This window comes from Chelonia mydas, chromosome 7, assembly GCF_015237465.2.
Source record: "Chelonia mydas isolate rCheMyd1 chromosome 7, rCheMyd1.pri.v2, whole genome shotgun sequence".
NCBI lineage: Eukaryota > Metazoa > Chordata > Testudines > Cheloniidae > Chelonia > Chelonia mydas.
The window spans coordinates 8,923,933-8,939,705 of NC_057853.1; the positions used below are offsets into that span (position 1 = coordinate 8,923,933).

Below are 15,773 nucleotides of genomic sequence, written 5' to 3' on the forward strand. Positions count from 1 at the left end.
CAGTTGTTAACCGGCTCCGAGAGGGACAGAGGACAGATTTCATGTGTGAAAATACCTGTTCACACAGGTATGTGGCTCCAAATGCTGAAAGCATTGCAAACGCAATTTTCTTCAAACAGTTAAATTTCACTGGCAGGGACGTCCAGCAGGTTAGAATAGAGGCCCCACGATCTCTCTCGGTAGCTTCAAGTGCACTCTGCAGATCTCCAAACTTTGATGCCCACAATTCTGAGCTTTTTAACTGAATGAGCTGCATTTTGAAATCTTCAGCACATATCCACTGAAATACAGACAAATCCAAGTCGCTTTCGCTGAACTTTTCAGGTTTAATTAGAAAAGGAAGCTTTGGGCCAAATCACTGGAAATCTTGAAATCTGTCAGAAAATTCTGATTCCAGTTCTTGCATGTACATTCTAATCTCAATGTCAAACGCAGTGCGCTATTCCACGTGGTGTGATAGTGATGTAAGCAGCAAATCAGGACTTAAAAATATCCCAGCACAGGGGTGCCGGAACAGTTTTTAAGGTGGGGGTGCTGAGCTGTGCCCCCTCTTGCCCCTGTCTGCACCCGAGTGGGACACAGCTGGGGGGAGGCTGCAGAGCCCCTGGGCCGATGGCCGGGACCCAGGGCCGGCAGCGGGCTGAGCGCGGCTGGAACCCCATCTGGCAGGGGGCTGGCGGCCAGTACCCCAGGCCAGCAGCGGAGCCCCCGGGACCGGTGGCAAGGAACCAGGCAGTGTGAGTGCCATTGAAAATCAGCACGCGTGCCATAGGTTGCCTACCCCTGATCTAGATGTCTCAATAGATCCGCAACCTTCGCACCCTGCAGGCAATTCACCATGTGGTTCTCCCACTCATCACAAACCCAACTACCTATATTTCTAATCATCAAACATATTCCAGGTATATACAAAAAACATCAAGGAATCATCAGGACATATTATGAAACAATAATCCTATACAGTAATATACCATTCATTAGATTATCCTTTGTATGAATCCCCATATCAGGCAGATGCTGGGCTCTCCAGGTTGTTCACACAAAACGAATGTATTATTTCTATAGCAGTACCACCGATAAGCTCCAATAATTCAGCAGGACCCAAATGTGTTGTATAGACACAGAACAAAAAGACAGTCTCTGCCTCAAAGAGCTTACAATCTAAACCTGATTCTCCTACTTCAGGGAAATTTATGGGAACAAATGAGAAATAGTCCCAAAGTCTGTGAAAATTCATATTCAGATCTGGAGCTGAACTCTGGGGCTTTGTTTATAGGACCGATCTTTTCTGAGCTGGCTAAATGCTCAGGGGGAAATGTGCCATAAGAACGAGGGAGGAGTTAAATACAGTAGAACTTCAGAGTTACGAACACCAGAACTGAACACATGAACTGACCAGTCAACCACACACCTCATTTGGAACCGGAAGTACACAGTCAGGCAGCAGCAGAGACCAAAACAACCCCCCACCAGCAAATACAGCAAAAAAATAAAAGCAAATTTAGTGTTAATAAACTAAAAAAATAAAGGGAAAGCAACATAAGCATTTTTCTTCTACATAATAACGTTTCAAAACTGTATTAAGTCAATGTTCAGTTGTAAACTTTTGAAAGAACCACCATCATGTTTTGTTCAGAGTTACAAACATTTCAGAGTTATGAACAGCTCCCATTCCTGAGGCGTTCGTAACTCTGAGGTTCTACTATACAGGTAATGCAATAAGCCATAAAGTCATAAAAGTTAGAGTTAGTTCAAGAGAAATGTGCTGAATCTAAATCAGCGATGTAGCCTCAACAAGTGGGAAACAGAGAGGGAGGGAAGGAGAAAGAATCAGCCTTGGTGTACCCTGGTGGAAAACATAACTGCAGTCGATTTATGCCTGCTTATGACTAGGCAGAGTCTGGCTCATTGTGCATGCACTTGTGTGGGTTACAATCATTTGTCCACTTAAGTTTTTAAAGGAAGCCTTTCATATACTGAAGATGCTGGGGAGAGGCTCTGTGAGAGAGGTGGTCATTTCTGATCCGGAAAAACTCTGATTATAGACCACACTGTTGTACCAATTTAAAGGAAGTGACGCATTTGCAAGGGAAGCGGTCGTTTTTGGCAATATTTGATAGTCACTTAAATGCAAGGCAGACTGTGATGAAGCAACTAAAATTAGAGATGTTGTAGAACATGTGTACGTCAGCCAATGATTCATGAAACCAGACTGTGCTATACTGCTTTGGGGAAAATGAAATTGTTGTATAAAACTGTTAATTTTATTTTTTCTCTGTAAGGAACTTCATCCGAAGAATGGATCCATTTGCACGGTAACACAAACCGATTAAAATTGTCCTCAGCAAGCATTACATTTTCTAGGCAGAAATATTTGCTTGAAAGAAACCTTTAAAAATCATATAACTGATTTATTACTTTGAAAAGTTAGAAGAACCTCTCCACTAGATCTGCTATTATTTCTGAAACAGATCCAGACTTCAAGAAGTGCCAGTGGTACTTGGATTAAAACGAAGATATCATGATGGTGAATCGCACCCTAGACTTGTGCTTTTATTGGACTACTTTTGTATTTATTATTAATGGTTTATTTCTATCATGGTAGCACTTTGGAGCCCCAGACCTGAACCAAGGCATCAGTGTGCTAGGCACTGTACAAACTCAAAACGAAGAGACATTCCCTCTGTGACAGGGTATGCCTATCACATCCCTGCCCCTTTCCACAAACACAGGCTGCTCTGAGACCTTCTTCCTTGTCTCAATACCTTCACCAGAGCATATTGGGACTTCCACCTTGGCACTGTTTTCCAGCTTTCTGGTCTCTTCTCCAAAGTGGAGTGGGACCTGAGGGGCATCTACTCAGAGAACTCACTGTGTCAGCCTCTCCTAGCCTTTCACTCACCTTTTCTCTCTCTCTCTCTCTTTACCTTACCCCATTCCTTTTTCAAGCATTTCCTTCCTGTTTTTCCTTTCCTCTTTTTAAACCCCTTGCCTGTTTATTGGCTAATTAGCTGATTAACTTCCTTACCCCAGTCTGGCCTGGTAATCAGGCACACCCCTTGCCAATTACACCCTCTTACAGGAACCTGCTGAGTGCAAATAGTGACCAGGGTACATCTCTCAGCACTCTGTCACACCCTTCCCCATACGACTTACAATCCAAGTATAACATGAGAGACAACAGGTGGATACAGACATGTGGGGGAGTATAAGGAAGAAACAAGACACATTAATTGCAGAAAAATCCTGAAATAATAGCGAGTGGTCAGTCAGGCCCGAAGTGCTGAAGAAAAGCAAATTTACTTGAACATTTTCTATACAAGGCTGATGGCAATGTTCCAGGCATGCTGGACTTTGTGGGGAGAACCCATTTTGGGGGAGAAATATTTACCAGAAGTTTGTAGGAGGCAATTTACTTAATGCACCTATCAGTCTTTTCTGCCTATGGCTTTTCTCCAGATCATCTAAACGGGGAGTGAAAATCTGAAGACTCAAAAGATAAAACTTCTAGCTTTGAGAGCTCTGTGATTAGTTCGGCCAAGCACAGCTATTGAATAAGAAGGTGCACAGTATAATTCTGGGGCTGAGCTGAGGCCATTTATTGGACTTGGCCAGAACAAGGCATTTACCCAGAACCATATTATCCTCACAGTTATGGAGGCTGGAATCCTTAGGCTCTTTGGTTTTTAATACACTGCAAGTGATCATTTGCGCAGGTCATTGGTGCATGGAATGTGTCGATTACATCCTTTTTGTTTTAGGCATCTCATCTGCTGGTACATGAAGTGTTTTCTCCTTTCAAAAGGAAATCAGAAAACATATTCCAAGTAGTTTGTGTGTGCACATGAGAACTAATATCCTGCTCCAACCTTATTCACCAGATGGGATCCTATAATTGGACATTGGGTTTTGTAACTAATATTGTGCTGGTAACTCAGGGAGAGTGAGTTTCTGTATATTAAACCCTTAGTCAGAAGGAGAGATTTACAGAACTTTTTCTACTGATGAAGTATTTTTTCTAATGTCTCAAAAAATCAAACCATGTTCTCACTTGTTTTACCCTCCCGGTAAAATCCACAGAAATTTTGCAACGACCAAGCAAACCAACATAAAAAGTGTGTCTTTAGAGGGCTGACGCTCTAACAACAGTCTGCACCTGGAAGTCACTGCTTTTCATAGAATACTCTTATTACAAGCCCTGTGTTTACTTTCAATCAGTATCTGGATTCTAAATCAAAGGCTTCCCCTGGGTGAGAAACACACAAAGCAAATGGGATCTTTGCATAATTAGAATATCCTGCTGAGAATTCAGTGCCAATACTATTGTATTCTGAACAGCTGAACAATGCAGAACAGAAAATTTATATTAAGAAATAGTTTTATAAGAGAAAAAGTGCAGCATCAAGATTTAGATACCTTTTTCTTCATTTTGTAAATACCTATGATAAGCATTATCCATTTTCAAAGCTAGTATGCTTTAACAACACTCCTGAAGCCTATTGTGTAGTAAAGGAAATTGACACTGAAATATCTGTAGCTTTAATACAACTCCATAATAAGATCTATTTTTTCTATTTAGGCATTAGGACTACATTAAGTACTGTAACTTGAATACAGGAACAGGACAGAGCAGGAGAAAACTTAGCTGAACTTACTTACTTTTTGACTAATGTTGCTATTATCTTTTCAAATTTCCTTTCTCATTAGATCACCATTCAGGGGTTTATTACAGCATATAATGCAATCTATTTTCATTTTCAGACACAAAGGCAGCCCAAACTACTTTACATATTAATAAGCTGGATGCTGTTGTAGGCAAATGAAGATTCATCCTGTATACTAAATGGACACACAGGGCTTTGGACATTAAAACCCGTTTTATTTAGAAAAGGAACGCTGGCCAGGATACCAGTGTTATTTCCTAATCTATTCAACAAGGACTGTGGAATGGGATCTTTAAATAACATCTGAACAATCAACAAAGATGAGCAGAAGGCACCTTACTTTACCATATGAACTGAAGAGAGGCTGGCACCATAATAGGACAACAGCATTAATCCTGCGCATGAGTTTAAACCTGGATGTGGGTTCTGAAGCCATGCATCGTATGTCCTAATGATCTTATGTCCCAGTGCACTTATCACCTGAGCCATATGGACACTACAGTGTGTAGCCAATATGGAGTCCATTTCCTTTCATTCATGAAAATTGCCTTGGTCTTCGGAGATGACAGCAAGAATGATACTCTTAAAAAAAACCCCAACTAACCAACCAAAAAAACCCAAAAAACCACCAACCCCAAACCCCACTTGTCCATTTTCAGCTTATTGCAGCACTGGAACAGAGTGATTCCCTCAGCTCCCCCTGCAGCCAGTGACAAAACTGTCACTAACTTCAGCGGGGCAGGACGGGCTATTAAGAGAAGCGACCATTTTAGCTTCAAACTACTTCCAAGCATAATCAATATATCGGTAGTAACTGACGTGTGTCGGGGAGGGGGCGGGGGGTGAAGAAACAGCCCCGGATAGTTGGTGGGGCTGGAAAGCCTTCCTCAGATGAGGAGTTTCTTCCTGAACAGTCCCATTAACTTTAACAGGACTGCTCACATGAAGACTGGGCCCTTGATGACACACTGTGGTGCTGGTCATGCCAGCACTCGTGCAAATGAGTAGCCCCCTTTATGGGACTGCTCACGTGGGTAACATTACAGGCGTAAGCGTTGGCCAGACTGCAGATTACATATGTAGAGATTATTTCATCCATCTTTGTTTCAGAAGGTGCTTTCAGTAAGAGGCTCTTAACTCTGGATTTCTCTCGCCTTGCTGATCCAGTCTATTGACCTTCAGTATGCTGTAGGGCTTATGTATTTACACATGGCCTTTTCTGCCTAGAGCTATTTGGGTGGCCTGAGATTCCTATATTTTAAGGAGGAGGGTTTTTCGTTGTCCTTTCGTTGGCATTGTGTCAAATCTGAGTGGGTCTAGTTCAGTGGTTCTCAAACTGTGGTTTGGGACCCCAAAGTGAGTTGCGACCCCATTTTAATGGGGTAGCCAGGCCTGGCTTAGACTTGCCGGGGCCCAGGGCTGAACCTGAAGCCTGAGCTCCACCAACAAGGGCCGAAGCTGAAGCCCAAGGGCTTCAGCCGTGGGTGTCAGGACTCAGGTTACCGGCCCCCTACCTGGGACTGAAGCACTTGGGCTCTGGCTTTGGTCCCCTGGCCCGAGGTGGTGGGGCTCAGGCTTTGCCAACCTCCCCACACACCCCAGGGCAGCAGGACTCAGGCAGGCTCAGGCTTCGATCCCCCCTTCTGGGATCATGTAGTAATTTTTGTTGTCAGAAGGGGGTCACAGTGCAATGAAGTTTGAGAACCCCGGTCTAGTTAATGTGCTTTTTAATTGAATATAGACTTGGAGAGTTTCCGATGAGTGCATGTTATCAATGGAAAACAATATTAAATAAAAAAAAGCAGCCCTCTCTAGCAGCAGCCTTTACAGAATGTGGAGTGCCGGAGTAGGCAGAATGTAATTACTGTGTTGGAACTTAGCTAGCATGCTGGGGATAACAATGTAGACTCCTGGGAAAAGTGCCATACCTGAAACCTCAGAAGCTTTCCAGCCCCAGCTAGAATCTGTGGATGTTTGTACACCAAGCAATCGTAGGCCTTGTCTACACTACAGGGGAAATTCGATCTAAGCTACGCAATTTGAGTTACGTGAATAGCATAACTCAGATTGACGTACCTTAGATCTACTTACCGCGGGGTCCACACTATGCAATGTCGACGGGAGTGTCTCCCGTCGACTCCCCTTGCTCTTCTCGATTCAGTGGAGTACAGGAGTCAATGGGAGAGTGATCTGCAGTCGATATAGCGGGTCTTCACTACACCGACTAAATCGACTGCCGATGCATCGACTGCCGCTAGTGGATCCCCTGGTAAGTGTAGACAAGCCCACATACATTTAAAAACAGGAAAACCAGCTTGCTGTTGGTTACCTTTTAACACAGCATCTCTCTCTTACTCTGCTAATCAAACACACATTCACTTTTTAAGGTATCTATCTTGGTGGGTAGATCACAATTGGGATTCCTTTAACTCCTTCCCAATTGGTTAAGGATATGCAGCAGAGGACTTTGATCCAAGAGACAAACAGCAGGTAATTCTTGTGCAGGGCCTGCCCTCTGGGCTGTTGCCAGCCTGGCTCCATCCAAAAGGGCAAAGCAAGACATTTCCTGAAAATCCAATGCTATCGGCACTTCAGTGCAGAAAGGCAGAGTCTACATGCTTCATGGCTCATCCCTCTCCCCCACTGCCTGCAAAGAAGATCATATTTGCTGGTTGTGGTGCGGAGTAGCCACAGATTTAGACAGACATTTAGAGAAGCCACACAGGCTCCTCTTCCTCTGGATAGATCTTCCCACATATTCACGGATTTGAAAACTTAATAAAAATGAATTGACACTGACTATTTCTAGCCAAAAGCAAATGGCAGAGGCTGACTTGGAGTGTGAATGTAATTCAACCTGAGAAAATGCCCTGCACCTCTTCTGTGCAAAGAGGAACAGTTCTGCAATATATCTTAACCCCCAAATCTAGTCAGTATCCATTCACCCCTATTTCCGTATGTATCCCTTTCTCTCTTGAAACTGAGCTCCTGAATTACGACTCTTTGCTAACTTGAGCAGTTTGTTTCAGATTCCAAACACGGAACCACCCTTTGTGTAAAGAACCTGTTGGTACATTAATTTCTTCCTCAATGTTGGTCCATGACCTCTTGTGTTAAACTGAGTCACTGTTTCAAACAGCCTACTGGCATCAGACTTTCCGCTGACCTTGATGCTCCTCCTCCCTCTTTGTTCTGTACTCTAAACTGGGTAGTTAAAATTACTGCAAGGCACCCAAGTGGCACTGCTGTGAATGGTCTGCAAACATTTCCATTATAAAACCTGACACTGATTTGTACACAAAACTCCCATTGACTTTAGAGGGAGTGACACAGGCGTAATGATGGCAGGATGTGACTGTTGGCATTTGGCTCTGGCAACCTTAAGGAACATGGAGTTTCCCAATCTGCCCAGATGGTGCCTAGGACGGTAATCCCGTAGGTACAACAGGAATGAAACTGAGTACTGGTTCAGCTGCATGCACACTTTCTTGCCGTAGGTGCTGGACACGACTGGCCCCATCTACCCCGGTGTGGCAAGTGTTTGCAACAATGCCAAGGCGTGCCCAGAGGATGAGATTCCTAACCTCCTCTTACCAACCCATTTACTAATGTACTGTCTGTACTCAGTCAATGCTTGGAAATACATCAGGCACGGCCATCCTTGTGAATCTGTGTTGATTTGATCTTTTACCAGTCGTGGCTATTTTATAACCTTACACCCAAATCAAACCTACTCTGTCATTGTGGTATGTGAACAGCAGAAAGTCCTGGGATTAAATAAAAGCCTTTCACCGGACAGAACAAGGGAGAAATTTAAGAGATCGATCTTGGTGACAAGTTAGCTCAAGAAAAAGAACCAATCAGTAGCTGACTGTCAAAAAGGAGAGAAGGACAGTGACAAAGTGTGTCTCTTTGAATTGCTTCAAGTGGATCTCACATTTTCCTATAGCCATGTTTCTAGAAGCTCGTTCAGAATATGTGCCAGCCAATTCTGTTCCCCATGCTCACTCCTCCTGTGTAACTTTCCATCTCCTGGACAAGAGCACAATGGTCTAAACTGATCTGAAGTGACTGCTGGCAGCATGCACGCTCCCGTGAGCTACTGCCCAAATCCTGGGGTAAGAAGCACATCAGAAAACTAGTTCTGCACGGGGACAGAGGAGACATGGCTACAAGAGAGAAACCAGGTGTATTCCCCCACACAGGACAACTCGCACAGATGTCGAAACCTCCCCCAACCATTCTAGGAAACCAGTTCTCCAAAGACCTCCAGGGCTCATTCCAAGCTCTGAATGGGACTTAATCAGTTGTTGAGCTGGAATAGTTCCCGTGCACATCACGTGCTTGGGCGGTATGACAGCTTGCCAGCAGAGGGGCCTGTTAGGGTCCGCTAATAGATGACTTGTAGGGAGCCAGCGAGGGAATACAGGGCCCTGTGCTTTGCTTCAGTAACTGTGATTATTGGCAGGAATTACTCAAATACGCAGATGGGGATGAGGAGAAAAGAGCAGCCTTGGATATTCAAGCACATGTTCTCAACCCACCGCCTATGGTTACACACCTCCTGGGAATCAGCAGATTGATTGGCCTGCAGCTGCACCAATGATTCAACCAGTATCTCACCCATGTGAGATACTGGACTGATCTTATGGCCTGATCCACTTATCATCTCTCTCTCTCTCTCTCTTTCACACATACGCACACACACACCCCCACACCCACCCCACCCACTGAAGTAAATGGAGATTCTGCTTGAGGAAAGACTAAAGCCAGGACCAATAACTCTGAACCCATGTAAAGCAGAGACCCCCAGCTACACCAGATTGCTTCATACTGAGGGATGACCTAGTGAGGTTCTTAAAAGTCCAGTAGCGAATGCACTGAGACCATCAAACTCATTAGAAGCATGTTTGAACTAAACTTTTGTATTACACATTAAGAGTTTGCACTGTATCTGCTGGAGAGGAAGCATGTCTCTTCCTCTCCAGTTTTCCAGAATTCATGGAGTCTAAAGCTTTCATTTTCCTTAGGATTCTAACTAGCCATGGCTTAAAAAAAAAGAAAAGAAAAAAAAGAAGATGTATTTTGACATGGCAAAATACCCTTACTTTTCTAGGCTTGACTTTGTCTTGTAAGTCGTACTGTCCTATTCCTTTATAACTGATGCCAAGCCACCAAGGGATTCCTTGTTTATCCTGTAAAATGGAAGAACACAAGAACCAAGATCTAATAAGGAGTTAAGAACTTCAAAGGTTACATCGTATTTACCGATTTCATTCTGTGACCAGAATCAGCAGGTTAGGAACACAGGGGGACTTTGCAAACAAACCTGCACTCAAGCCGTGAGACTGGGATGAAAGGGCTCTGCCATTGCCATCTCAGACAGAGCGAAGGACGAAGGGAAGCTGGTCTGTTGGCTGCGCAAGTGGGCAAAAAGCAGCAGATGCTGCAACACGTGGGTGGAGATCACGGCAGGCGGGACCGCGGGGAGGGAAGGATGGCAGCAGAGGGAGTGGCCAAAGGCCATGTACACAGTACAGATGCATTGCACAATACATAAATAAATGCAGAGAGGGAACAGAAGACTATGTCCAGTACTCCTCACTCAATACACCATAGTAAGTGACTGTGATCCCTGCTGGATAGACACCCTTATATGCGATAAAGAATTTTTTTTTTTTGACTCATGCTTTGCCCATTTATCCAGAATTTGTTTCCAATGTATCGACTCGTTATTAAACTACTCCCATCCCCGCCTCAAAAATCTTTTCAGTTCTATAGAAATTTTGTCAGCATCATTTCGTTCAATTTTAACAAAATGCTTCAAATGGTATGGGGCTGAGAAGGAAGAGACTGCTGAGCGTGGTAATGGCAGCAGGATTTCACTAATTACAGAGGGTGCATTTACACTGCAGCTAGGGGTACGTTCTGCAGCTCATGTAGAGGTACCTGCGCTAACTTTAGGCTAAAATAGCTCTGAGGGTGAGGTGGCGTGGGCTGCACAGGCCTGCCTGACCTCCTTGGTATGTATTCGATTGTGCAGCCAATGCTTAAGCCCATGCCACCGTGTTCTCACTGCTACTTTTAGCGAGCTAGGTAGAGTACAGTTAGCACAGGTGTGTCCGCATGAGCTGTAAACCACACCCCTGGCTACAACACAGATGTACCCTATCTCTTCTCTCTGTTACATTTTTCTAATCTTGATTAACAATGCACCGGGCCTCTGGAGAAATGTAACTGCTTAAAAGCTAGAAGTGATATCCAGTTTAATTAGGATGGTAGGATTACGGGGGGGGGTTAAAGCAACGATTCCCTTCTGCCTTCTCTATAAATGATTTGCAGTCCACCAATAACAAAACAGTTCTCTAAGAACACTGAAAAAGTATGAATCAGAAGTCCAGTTTTTAATATTGACAGGCAGATGCTGTACAGTGAAACTGTTCCCTCAAGAATGGAATCATGTTATCTATAAACAATCACTAACCTTTACTCCATAGTAATGGACTCCATATGTAGGCAGAGCTTCTACCACTTTCATGTACCTGTAGATAGATTTACAGTGTATTTGATGAGTTGCTCTGGAGAGAATAATGCCTCTTAACATATCCTCTTTTACATATGCATTCAGATAAAATCATTTATCTTTTGCATATTAAGTGATGGGCTCAGCACCCTCCATTGGGAACAGAGGTGAAATTCTGGCCCAGTTAAAGTCGATGGCAAAACTTCTGTGCACACACAACAAATTTTTGGAAAATAAAGTAACTGTTCCCTGTAATTCCTCTTATCAAGAGTTGAGGAAGCTGAGACTAAAACTACATGTTGAAAGGTCTTTTCTGAAATGTCAGAATCATAGAACCATAGGGTTTAGACCACAAGTCTAATCCCCTGCCAAGATGCAGGATTTGTTGTGTCTAAACCATCCAAGACAGAATGTTGCAGGAAAAGAGCTGCCTAGGCTTATTTAATTCTGGTGACTTGGGAAAATGGGAAGGAGAGTTATGGTAACGTCAAAAAAGAAGTGGTTTGAAGTAGTAATATTAATACAATTATGCCATTAAGTGTCTACGTGATTCAATACATTGGTGATTCAATGGATTAGTGAACCTCTGAAAAGATCATTTATTCTACATTCCTACTTGAAAGAGTCCTAGGACTTAACAGCAGGACTTTTACTGGCTAGGAGAGAGGTGCAGTGTGGGGAAACTTGCACGCTGTCTGCTTCATATAACTATGTAGCTCTTCTCAAACATCTGGGCATATTACACCTTATACTATATTTGCCTCCACTCAGTGCTTCTAGGTCTGATATAAAGCTCAGCAATGGGAATCTGTCCATTGACTTCAATTGGCTTTGGAATAGCCCCTAAGTCCCTCACCTTTTGAAAACCAAATTCAAACCACCTTAAAACAATACATATATTTGTTATCCTTACACAACTTAAGGCAACATCCTCCTTCAGATTTTGGGGTAAAAATTAACTGTTAGCAAACAAAGCTTGGAGGCAATCCCCCTGGTACTGGTATTAAAATGAGGCCATAATCATTTTTTGCATATCGAAGATATTTAAAGGAGGTAAAACCTTAACTGGGGACTTGTGAAATGCAAAATTTAAGACATGGGTTAATGTAAATTTGCTGTCTGTATTAAATAGTATCAATCAAAAATGTCGTTGCTACAGATATGAATGGTAAAAGTCCACAATGAATGATTATCAGCACAACATCATTCCCACATATCAACAGAAAGTATTTCAAAAATACCCCCCAATGAAATAAACGATACACTCACTGAACAATAGCTTGTCCTCTGGTCAGACCTTTAATTTTTATATAATGTTCAATTACTCTGTCCTCACTGCAAAACAAGCACAAAATCAATTTAGCGGGTCAGTGATTTTTTTTTACATGCAGTAACTTTTGATGATATTCAAATCCAGGCTCAGCATGTACCAAAGGCGCTTCATTGAACATTTCTCAATAGTTTCAGTTTCGTAATGACTCCAGTTCCATCCTTCATTATGCAGAATGGAACCTTCTGTCTAATCCTTACTAAATCATCCAATGTTCCAGAGTCTAATTAGCTACTCATTTCAGATCAACCAGCTTTGTTACAGATGCTGCTGTAGAATAATGGTACTAATTAGATAAATTCATATCTAGGACCTAAAAAACCCAGAACTTCAGACCGTGGCTAGTGCTGCTTATGTAAGACAGAGAACAGTTATAATGGATGTGTTAATTCCTACATATTCGTACAGGTTATTTTTATTCTCAGCCATGTAACAAATGAACCTACAGACGACCTATACCATTGTCACTCCATCATGTGTGTCTACATTTTGTTCGGCTGGAATTAGAAACAAAATACGCATTCGGCCCTCTATTACTCTTGAAGACAAATGAAAACCAGGCCAAGTGATTTAGTTGCATAGCACTTAATAGGGAAAAAAATGAATCCTTCTAAAAAGTATTAGTGGTAAAATGAGAAAAGTGTAAGTTAGAGCCTAGAAATGAAATAAAGCAGGATACTGTACCTGCATAAAGGGGATCTATTACAACATAAAAGTATCTTATTGTTTAATACTGTTTCTTCACAACACAAATGCTGAGCTGTATTTCTTACCTAAGGACACATGCTAAAGATGGACTCAAGGCACAAAACTGTAACTGGCTCTGCATTTCAGACACCCCCTGGCCTGGAGAATTGTTTTGATTAAGCCTGCTCTAAACAATGGGTGCCATTTGCAAAATTCAGAGCTGGACTGGAGTTTGGATTTCACGTCTCTCTCAAATTTGGTGATGTTCAGATCCAGAGATTTTGTTTGACCCCACAAAGGTCACAAAGGTAGGGGCTAACAAAACATTTATATCCAGATCTGGGTTTGGATTCAGAACCTCTAAAGTTTAAAAGTATTTAGATACAGGGCTTGGGATCAAACCCATTTATAACACATGCTACACCCTTTACAAACAGTGTACAAAACTGACCTGGTAATGGCTACTAATTGCTACTAACATTCACATTTCTATACTAGCAAGGAGCTTACCAGTAAGTGAGTGAGGGGTGTTCCTGCAAGGTCTTGGTAGGGAAGGCAGGCAGTGCCTTTAAATCTTTTCTTGTGTTATCGTCACTAAAAATAAAAATGGTACAAAAGTTACTGCTGCTAAATCACAGATGCAATCATTAGTTTCCAGAAAAGGAAAGGCCACTGGGTATCAGCTACCCAAAAACATGTTCTTTTGCACCATATTCCAGCTACTTTAGCAATGTAATTCTAGAGGCCTTCTGACATGACAATTCTGTAAAATGCTGTCCTGTACACCAGGGTTATCATTCATTGTGAGCACAATATCATGTCCAATGGGGAAATCAGGCTGCTGAAGAAAAGAAGAGATGGTATTTATCCATCTTTTAACAAATACCGTTGATTCCAGGCAGAATACAGGAAGTTGGAAACCTGCCCTGAGCATTTGTAGAAAGGAAACCTCTTGCCTGAATGACCATGTTGTTTTCAAGGTTTTCAGCAGAATTTTTGTTCAGCCTTTAGCTAGAAATGGACTCCTGTTAGGCAACCCATCTATTCCAGGCATGAAAAATACTAGGGCTGGTCAAAAAATTTCTAATCAAATAGTTTCCGGTTGAAAAAAACAAGTTTAGTCAAAATCAAAATTTTCTGAAGAGGGAAAAATACACTAATTTTGGTAAAATTTCCACAGAGAAAACCTAAATGAAATGTTTCATTTTGGATTGACTTGAAACTACAATTCCCATGGAACACTGCAGAGGCTTGGGTGGACGCAGAGATTAACATCAACCTGACCCGAAATAAACTGTTTTCATTTCAGGTTGGCAAACTGAAATTAAACATTTCAATTAGGGAACGTGGAAATGTTTGTTTTGATTGAAAATGTTGAAACAAACAAAATGGTTTAACCTCTATAACAGAAATTTTTCTGAATTTTTCCTTCTGTGAAAAGTTTGGATATTTTGATTCTTTGGCCCAATTTGGGACAAAACCCAGAATCAAAAGATCAGAAATTCCATTTTTGACCAGTTCTAGAAAAATAGTTAATATTCTAGTAAAAGTAAATATAATACACATTGGTTTTTGAACAAACTGGCACCCACTGAAGCTGGCAATAATAGACAGCACTGAAGTGGTTAAAATTTTCTGTTTACATGCTCCATTAATCAATCAGCTGAAACTTGCACGCCTCATTTCTGCAGGATTTCTGCATGCTTTAGCAGGGGTAGGAACAGGCATAAACATGACTTTTCCATGTAAAGAATGCACTGCTCTGATTCATTAACACTGGCCTAGATTTCTGAATTGAACAAGCTGGGTGACTTCCCGGAGGAGTTGTTCATGTGTCTGTTTTAGAGCCATGTTGCCGATCAGACTCCCCAGTTCAAGATTTTGTCTCAGTCACGTTCCAGTTCTTCCCTCAGAATTTCTTGGTGTGTGTCTCACTGTGCATTGCTAGAGAGGAGCGTAGCATAAAACCTGCAGCATCGGCCCCGATCTTGTAATGCTGCATCTAGAGAAAGCAACGCAGGCCCAAGGCAGCACTAAAAAGTTGGCTTCTTGGAAGTGTGCTCAGTGCTTTTGGCAGGTGTTGCGCTGAAGGCACTGTAAATTAAAACTTTGTGTTTATTCAGAGCATGGGCTAGCCGCAGCGCAAACTTCTTCCACATCACCCTGACAATGTGTCAACCCTGACACAGGGGAACCTTCTCTAGGGACGAGGTGATGAGCCTCATTTTATTCTTCACCACCTCGGCTGAAGTTGCCACTACGGGTAGCCTATCGTACTAACTGGCTTTCAATTTTATTTCTGAGCTTCCCACAGCCAGTGCTCTTGTGCCAGGAACATGCACAGCTCTTGGCATTCTGATCAGCCCCTGAATGCCACAAAACATGGATCTGTGAAGAAAATCAGAATCTTTTTTTTTTTTAAAAACTCCCAGTGTTGTCAACTCTCACAATATTGGGTGGGTTTTTTCCTTAAAGTCCCAGATGCTGAAATTGACAGAAATTACATGGGAATCTCAGCTTCCATTTAAACCAACACACAAAAAATACCCAGTAAGTTTCTAGCTCTCAG

General features: G+C 42.4%; 1 protein-coding gene across 8 annotated transcripts in view; it reads right to left on the reverse strand.

Moving 5' to 3' along the window:
• FRMD4B (FERM domain containing 4B) overlaps positions 1–15,773 on the reverse strand; it is a 197,911-nt gene that overhangs the window by 26,937 nt on the left and 155,201 nt on the right. For all 8 annotated transcript variants that reach the window (XM_043551214.1, XM_043551217.1, XM_043551216.1 and 5 more), the window contains 4 exons: positions 13,715–13,798; positions 12,457–12,522; positions 11,149–11,206; positions 9,773–9,859 (listed from right to left, as the gene is read on the reverse strand). In XM_043551214.1, coding sequence (XP_043407149.1) covers positions 9,773–9,859; positions 11,149–11,206; positions 12,457–12,522; positions 13,715–13,798 — 295 coding nt within the window. The remainder of the gene's footprint in view (positions 1–9,772; positions 9,860–11,148; positions 11,207–12,456; positions 12,523–13,714; positions 13,799–15,773) is intronic.